This window comes from Chiloscyllium punctatum, chromosome 47, assembly GCF_047496795.1.
Source record: "Chiloscyllium punctatum isolate Juve2018m chromosome 47, sChiPun1.3, whole genome shotgun sequence".
Taxonomy (NCBI): domain Eukaryota; kingdom Metazoa; phylum Chordata; class Chondrichthyes; order Orectolobiformes; family Hemiscylliidae; genus Chiloscyllium; species Chiloscyllium punctatum.
In genome coordinates this window covers 2,170,852-2,178,895 of record NC_092785.1, presented here as the reverse complement: position 1 = coordinate 2,178,895, position 8,044 = coordinate 2,170,852, and the positions used below count along the sequence as shown (strand labels likewise).

Sequence of the window (8,044 nt, the reverse complement as noted above, 5' to 3'; positions counted from 1 at the left end):
CCTCTGACTTTATCCTGGTCAATTCACCGGGGCTGCACATCTTTGGAGTGTGGGAGGAAACCAGAGCACCCGGAGGAAACCCCCGCAGAGAGGGGGAGAGCGTACAAACTCCACACAGAGAGTGGCCTGAGGCTGGAATCGAACCCAGGGCGTTGTGAGGCAGCAGTGCTAACCACTGAGCTACTGTGCTGCCCCTGAGAGGCAAGGCTTGTGTTGAGTAACTGGGAACGGTGGTGGGCTGATGGGACATTAGGTGAAGTTTGACCTGATCGACTTTCCCAAAAAGAATAAACACAGAATTGGATGCTGGAAGACTGGGTGATGTGTACAGTCAGGATACAGGGGTATGAGGCAAGATTCTGGATTCGAGACCTTGTGTTCTTACAATTCAATCAGGTGCGATAGGTCAGAGGTGGATATTATGGGGTAGTTTATATACACACCTTGCTACACAACCCACATTAATGGACAAGAAAAGCTGTGAAACGTCTGGATAATCATCGTTATTAGATCCAGTCAGTGACCGAATGGATTACAAAACCTTACATCGAACTCATTACATTACAACTCAATACATTCGTATCGGTTCAATGGATCAGCTCAAGTTCAGACCGACTTTAGTCTTTCCCAGAGAAACGAGGTGCGTCACAATAAAGTCACTCAAAGTTATGAAGACCGAGAGGAAAGTTCATGAAGGATCACATGGTCCTCGGCTTTCAGAATGACTCCCATTTCTTCACAGGCCTCGAGATTTCCTGCTCTTGGCGGGGGGTGGGGGGAGGGGGGTCACGGCGAGGAATCAGGCGAATCCAGCACTAGGCCAAGAATGCATCCTGGGCCTCTCCTGCTCTGAGTGCCCCGTGCAGCAGCTCCACGTGTTTCAGGCTGAGTCAGCCGTCGGCCAAGATTGGAGCCTGAGATTTCTGTGTGATCCGTCCACACTGACAGGAGGGTGGGATGGGAATCCAGTCAGGTCCCCAGTGTCTCACTCTGGCCTAGCGGTTACAGAGGGCCCTCGGTGCTTTACCTGGAGACAGCTGAAGGGTGAGTCTCATCGATCCAGGTCCCTCTCAGTGTAGGTTCCAATGGAGGAGGAAGGTGGTTTCTCAGTGAGAGTCGAACCAGGACCCAGCTGCTCTCCTCACTAGGACACCAGGCAGCCCATGGTCGTCTTCCTTGTCTTCCTACATCCTCCCAGTGCAGCCAGAATGGCCTCATGGAACGTCTCCAACACCTTCTCCTCCAGCTTCGCGGAACATTCCAGAAAGCCGGACGCCCGTATCTGATGAGCCATAGTCTGTCCCTGTAAACCAGTCAGATGGACATTGGTTATCTCACAATCCAGTACACACCTCAATCCAACCGTCCTCCCCACCCCCAGGAGCAGGAACCCTGGCTGATTTCCCGTCTCTCTCTCTCTCTAACCCAGGGATCACTGGGCAGTGATCAGGAGCAGGATCCCTGGCTGATTTCCCCCCCCCACCCTCTCTCTCTAACCCAGAGATCACTGGACAGTGATCAGGAGCAGGAACCCTGGCTGATTTCCCCCCTCTCTCTCTAACCCAGGGATCACTGGGCAGTGATCAGGAGCAGGAACCCTGGCTGACTTCCCCTCTCTCTCTCTCTCTCTCTAACCCAGGGATCACTAGGCAATGATCAGGAGCAGGAACCCTGGCTGATCTCCCCCCTCTCTCTCTCTCTAACCCAGGGATCACTGGGCAGTGATCAGGAGCAGGAACCCTGGCTGATTTCCCCCCTCTCTCTCTAACCCAGGGATCACTGGGCAGTGATCAGGAGCAGGAACCCTGGCTGATTTCCCCTCTCTCTCTCTCTCTAACCCAGGGATCACTGGGCAGTGATCAGGAGCAGGAACCCTGGCTGATTTCCCCCCTCTCTCTCTCTAACCCCGGGATCACTGGACAGTGATCAGGAGCAGGAACCCTGGCTGATTTCCCCTCTCTCTCTCTCTAACCCAGGGATCACTGGACAGTGATCAGGAGCAGGAACCCTGGCTGATTTCCCCTCTCTCTCTCTCTCTCTCTAACCCCGGGATCACTGGACAGTGATCAGGAGCAGGAACCCTGGCTGATTTCCCCTCTCTCTCTCTCTAACCCCGGGATCACTGGACAGTGATCAGGAGCAGGAACCCTGGCTGATTTCCCCTCTCTCTCTCTCTCTCTCTAACCCCGGGATCACTGGACAGTGATCAGGAGCAGGAACCCTGGCTGATTTCCCCCCTCTCTCTCTAACCCAGGGATCACTGGGCAGTGATCAGGAGCAGGAACCCTGGCTGATTTCCCCTCTCTCTCTCTCTCTCTAACCCAGGGATCACTGGACAGTGATCAGGAGCAGGATCCCTGGCTGATTCCCCTCTCTCTCTCTCTAACCCAGGGATCACTGGGCAGTGATCAGGAGCAGGAACCCTGGCTGATTCCCCTCTCTCTCTCTCTAACCCAGGGATCACTGGACAGTGATCAGGAGCAGGATCCCTGGCTGATTCCCCCTCTCTCTCTCTAACCCAGGGATCACTGGGCAGTGATCAGGAGCAGGAACCCTGGCTGATTTCCCCCCTCTCTCTCTAACCCAGGGATCACTGGACAGTGATCAGGAGCAGGAACCCTGGCTGATTTCCCCCCTCTCTCTCTCTCTAACCCAGGGATCACTGGGCAGTGATCAGGAGCAGGAACCCTGGCTGATTTCCCCCCCCTCTCTCTCTCTCTAACCCAGGGATCACTGGACAGTGATCAGGAGCAGGATCCCTGGCTGATTCCCCTCTCTCTCTCTCTAACCCAGGGATCACTGGGCAGTGATCAGGAGCAGGAACCCTGGCTGATTTCCCCCCTCTCTCTCTCTAACCCAGGGATCACTGGGCAGTGATCAGGAGCAGGAACCCTGGCTGATTTCCCCCCCCTCTCTCTCTAACCCAGGGATCACTGGGCAGTGATCAGGAGCAGGAACCCTGGCTGATTTCCCCCCTCTCTCTCTCTAACCCAGGGATCACTGGGCAGTGATCAGGAGCAGGAACCCTGGCTGATTTCCCCCCTCTCTCTCTCTCTAACCCAGGGATCACTGGACAGTGATCAGGAGCAGGAACCCTGGCTGATTCCCCTCTCTCTCTCTCTAACCCAGGGATCACTGGGCAGTGATCAGGAGCAGGAACCCTGGCTGATTTCCCCCCTCTCTCTCTAACCCAGGGATCACTGGGCAGTGATCAGGAGCAGGAACCCTGGCTGATTTCCCCCCCCTCTCTCTAACCCAGGGATCACTGGGCAGTGATCAGGAGCAGGAACCCTGGCTGATTTCCCCTCTCTCTCTCTCTCTCTCTCTCTAACCCAGGGATCACTGGACAGTGATCAGGAGCAGGATCCCTGGCTGATTCCCCTCTCTCTCTCTCTCTCTCTAACCCAGGGATCACTGGGCAGTGATCAGGAGCAGGAACCCTGGCTGATTTCCCCCCTCTCTCTCTCTCTAACCCAGGGATCACTGGACGGTGATCAGGAGCAGGATCCCTATCTGATTTCCCCACTCTCTCTCTCTCTAATCCAGTGTCCGTCCAAAGGCAGGGACAGGAAGTTGCCTCAGCCTGAGGGGTATCTTGGTGGGGACAGTGGGCTGTGTGTGGGGGGGCAGGGTAGTGTATGAGCTGTGTGTCCCCTCCATAGTAGCGTTTACCTGGGTGAAAGTGATGACCTCTTCCCCACTTCTTGCCAGGTTGCGTTGACAGACCTTGTTCATCCTCAGGTCAGTCTTACAGGCCACAAGGATCACCGGGGTCTGGGGACACATGTGAGTGACCTCAGGCAGCCACTGTATTACACAGAGACACAACACAGGTTAGTAACATGGGTCAGCACAAGGCCATTCAGCCCCTTCCCCAGCCTGTCACACAGGGGGAACAGCAGGAGGCCATTCAGCCCCTTCCCCAGCCTGTCACACAGGGGGAACAGCAGGAGGCCATTCAGCCCCTTCCCCAGCCTGTCACACAGGGGGAACAGCAGGAGGCCATTCAGCCCCTTCCCCAGCCTGTCACACAGGGGGAACAGCAGGAGGCCATTCAGCCCCTTCCCCAGCCTGTCACACAGGGGGACAGCAGGAGGCCATTCAGCCCCTTCCCCAGTCTGTCACACAGGGGGAACAGCAGGAGGCCATTCAGCCCCTTCCCCAGCCTGTTAGACAGGGGAACAGCAGGAGGCCATTCAGCCCCTTCCCCAGCCTGTTAGACAGGGGAACAGCAGGAGGCCATTCAGCCCCTTCTCCAGCCTGTCACACAGGGGGGACAGCAGGAGGCCATTCAGCCCCTTCCCCAGTCTGTCACACAGGGGGGAACAGCTGGAGGCCATTCAGCCCCTTCCCCACCCTGTCACACAGGGGGACAGCAGGAGGCCATTCAGCCCCTCATCCAGCCCTGTTACACAGGGGGAACAGCAGGAGGCCATTCAGCCCCTTCCCCAGCCTGTCACACAGGGGGAACAGCAGGAGGCCATTCAGCCCCTTCCCCAGTCTGTCACACAGGGGGAACAGCAGGAGGCCATTCAGCCCCTTCCCCAGCCTGTCACACAGGGGGACAGCAGGAGGCCATTCAGCCCCTCATCCAGCCCTGTTACACAGGGGGAACAGCAGGAGGCCATTCAGCCCCTTCCCCAGCCTGTTACACAGGGGGAACAGCAGGAGGCCATTCAGCCCCATCTCCAGCCTGTGACGCAGGGGGAACTGCAGGAGGCCATTCAGCCCCTTCCCCAGCCTGTTACACAGGGGGAAGAGCAGGAGGCCATTCAGCCCCTCAGTTCCAGTATTTGAAAGATAATGTTTGACTGACCCGTCTCATCACATTCTGAAAGCTGATTGGATTGCTGACATCATAACAAATCAGCACCACATTGGCTCCTTTGTAGCAGAGGGGGCGGAGTGCATCATAATCTTGTTGTCCTGTTGGAGACAGAGGCCATTGTGTAAAAACAGCTGATTTAATCTGTCCCCTTTCCCCATTCCCTTCCTCATCAGGACCTGGAGAGATCACTCCACAAGGACCTTACATCAGGGAGGGGCCCTTCAGTCTACCAGGAGGACCTTCAGCCCCTTCCCCAGACTGTCCCACAGGGGGAACAGCAGGAGGACATTCAGCCCCTTCCCCAGACTGTCCCACAGGGGGAACAGCAGGAGGACATTCAGCCCCTTCCCCAGCCTGTTACACAGGGGGAACAGCAGGAGGACATTCAGCCCCTTCCCCAGACTGTCACACCAGGGGAACAGCAGGAGGACATTCAGCCCCTTCCCCAGACTGTCACACAGGGGGAACAGCAGGAGGACATTCAGCCCCTTCTCCAGTCCTGTTACACAGGGGGACAGCAGGAGGCTATTCAGCCCCTTCTCCAGCCTGTGACGCAGGGGGAACAGCAGGAGGCCATTCAGCCCCTTCTCCAGTCCTGTTACACAGGGGGACAGCAGGAGGCCATTCAGCCCCTTCTCCAGCCTGTGACGCAGGGGGAACAGCAGGAGGCCATTCAGCCCCATCTCCAGCCTGTGACGCAGGGGGAACAGCAGGAGGCCATTCAGCCCCTTCCCCAGCCCTGTTACACAGCGGGAACAGCAGGAGGCCATTCAGCCCCTTCCCCACCCTGTCACACAAGGGGAACAGCAGGAGGCCATTCAGCCCATGATTCCGTCAGGATATCTGACTGCAGTCTGTATACTGACCTGCTGTATCCCACAGACTGATGTCCAACAGGAACCTCCCATAGTTGAGGTTTGCTGAGAATATATCAGAGACGGTGGGTAAGTAGGTCTGGAAAAGAGAAGGGAGAGCTCAGTGAGTAACTCATCCCGCAGAGTGGACAGGATAGTGACGGTCCGTAACTCCTTCCCTCTCCCTCTTTCTCCATCACTCACACACTCTTACTCTCACTCCCTCTCTGGCTGTCTCACTCTCTCTCTCTCTCTCCTTCTCCCCCTCTCAGTCACTCTGTCACTTTCTCCCTCTCTCTATTCACCTGCCTCACTCTCTCTCTCTCTCCTTCTCCCCCCTCTCAGTCACTCTGTCACTTTCTCCCTCCCTCTATCCGCCTGCCTCACTCTCTCTCTCTCCTTCTCCCCTCTCTCAGCCACACTCCCTTGTTCTCTGCCCCACTCTTGAGTCACACACTCTCAATGTCTCTCTCCCCTTCCCTCTCCCCCTCCCCGTCAATCTGGATTTTCTAGTTGACAGTTAACGTGGAGAGAGAGAGAGAGAGAGAGAGAGAGACGGGGAGAGAGAGAGATACGGGGAGAGGGAGAGAGAGAGAGGGAGAGACGGGGAGAGGGAGAGACGGGGAGAGGGAGAGACGGGGAGAGGGAGAGACGAGGATGGAGCTGGGAGACCCTGGGGAGGTTCTCCATTGAGCAGCGAAGCTTCAGGAGGAGATAGTGAACACCTCGAATCAATCATGAGGGAGTTTCCCTCGAGTTAATTCAGAGGGACAGCTCCCAGTGAGTGACCAGAGGGTCCCAGACTGAAGGGATTCGGGGAGAGAACAGGAGTCAGGGGGTGGGACTGGGGGGAATTGGGGACACAGTGCGTTAATATGATCTGGAAGGTGCTGCCTGAGGGGGAGCAGGTGCACCAGGTACCCCCCCGGGAGGTGGGAGCGGTATTGGAGACACACAGGCAAGGGGGAAGGGAGATGGGGAGGGAAGGGAGGCTGAGGGGGGAGGAGAATTACAGAGAAACTGCAGAATGGGAGGGTGGGGGGGTTACAGGAAAGAGCAGGGGGCTTTCGGGGGTGGGTGGGGAATGTTCTAATCAGAGATCCTTCTCACGGCGACCAGGAAAGGGAACTGAACAACAAGCTTACCTCAGGGAAATGTCCCTCGGCAAATACTGTCTGTAGGGAAGTCTTCCCACAACCTCCGTCTCCAACAACTACCATCTTCAGAGCCTGTTTATAGCAGCAGTAATCCATTACACAGAGAGAGAGAGAGAGAGAGATCGTGTGGGTGTGTGTCTCAGAGTGAGGACAGTGAGTGTGAGAGAGTGCGAAACCCCAGCAGATCCCCAGTACAGACAGTGCCCATGTGTGTGGGGGGTGAGTCTGTCTGATCTCTCTCTCTCTCTCTCTGTCTGAGATGCAGAAAGACTTGCTGCCGACTTTTGTACCAGAGTCTGAGTGGGACGTCCCAGAGACACTCCCTAACTCCGTCCCACAGACACTCCCTAACCCCGTCCCACACACCCACTGCCTTCACCCAGCGCCTACCTTCCCCTTTGAGGAATGGTGAGGGCAGAGAGAGAGAGAGGAGGCCTGAGTCTGTCCCTCAGGTTTCCAGTTGTCTGGAGGACAGCCGCTGCTCAAAGTGTAGCCAGTGAAGGCAGAGAGACAGGTACAAACAGGGGGACCTGTCATTACCCCACCCACCTCAGCACTGGGCACAGTCTGGGATCACTCCGGGTTTGTGTGGGATGTGCACGTCATTAGGAACATTGAACGAGGGAGAAGGTGCAGTTCTGTGCCCCCCCCACCGGACCCAAACCCCCCCACACACACACACACCTCTCCACACACACACACACTCTGTCTCACTCACACACATGCATCAAGGGAATTGTTAACCCATTTCGGTGCTGAGGGAGTGGGCACTGTCGGAGGGTCTGTGCTGAGGGAGGGGGCACTGTCGGAGGGTCAGTGCTGAGGGAGTGGCCACTGTCAGAGGGTCAGTGCTGAGGGAGTGGACACTGTCGGAGGGTCAGTGCTGAGGGAGTGGGCACTGTCGGAGGGTCAGTGCTGAGGGAGTGCAGCACTGTCGGAGGGTCAGTGCTGAGGGAGTGGGCACTGTCGGAGGGTCAGTGCTGAGGGAGTGGGCCCTGTCGGAGGGTCAGTGCTGAGGGAGCGGGCCCTGTCGGGGGGTCAGTGCTGAGGGAGTGGGCCCTGTCGGAGGGTCACTGCTGAGGGGAGTGCCGCACTGTCGGAGGGTCAGTGCTGAGGGAGTGGGCACTGTCGGAGGGTCAGTGCTGAGGGAGTGGGCACTGTTGGAGGGTCAGTGCTGAGGGAGTGGGCACTGTCGGAGGGTCAGT

The 8,044-nt window shown here is 57.0% G+C and overlaps 1 protein-coding gene across 1 annotated transcript; it reads right to left on the bottom strand.

The window, feature by feature from the left end:
- Window positions 1-484: 484 nt before the first annotated feature.
- Window positions 485-7,101, bottom strand: LOC140468505 (rho-related GTP-binding protein RhoF-like). The gene is made up of 5 exons (XM_072564583.1): window positions 6,828-7,101; window positions 5,695-5,782; window positions 4,817-4,926; window positions 3,673-3,807; window positions 485-1,303 (listed from the first exon to the last, which is right to left on the bottom strand). Exons 1-5 carry the CDS (start codon window positions 6,933-6,935, stop codon window positions 1,145-1,147), a joined length of 600 nt encoding a protein of 199 aa, XP_072420684.1. The 5' UTR covers window positions 6,936-7,101; the 3' UTR covers window positions 485-1,144.
- Between the last annotated feature and the right edge of the window lie 943 nt (window positions 7,102-8,044).

Bases quoted from the DNA above. Each gene is read 5' to 3' on its own strand.
- LOC140468505 (XM_072564583.1), bottom strand. From the start codon at position 6,935: ATGGATTACTGCTGCTATAAACAGGCTCTGAAGATGGTAGTTGTTGGA. The intron at 4,927-5,694 runs GTCAGTATACAG...TGTCTCCAACAG, and splicing joins CAGTCTGTGGGATACAGCAG to GACAACAAGATTATGATGCA. The intron at 3,808-4,816 runs GTCAGTCAAACA...TGTGTAATACAG, and splicing joins TTCAGAATGTGATGAGACGG to TGGCTGCCTGAGGTCACTCA.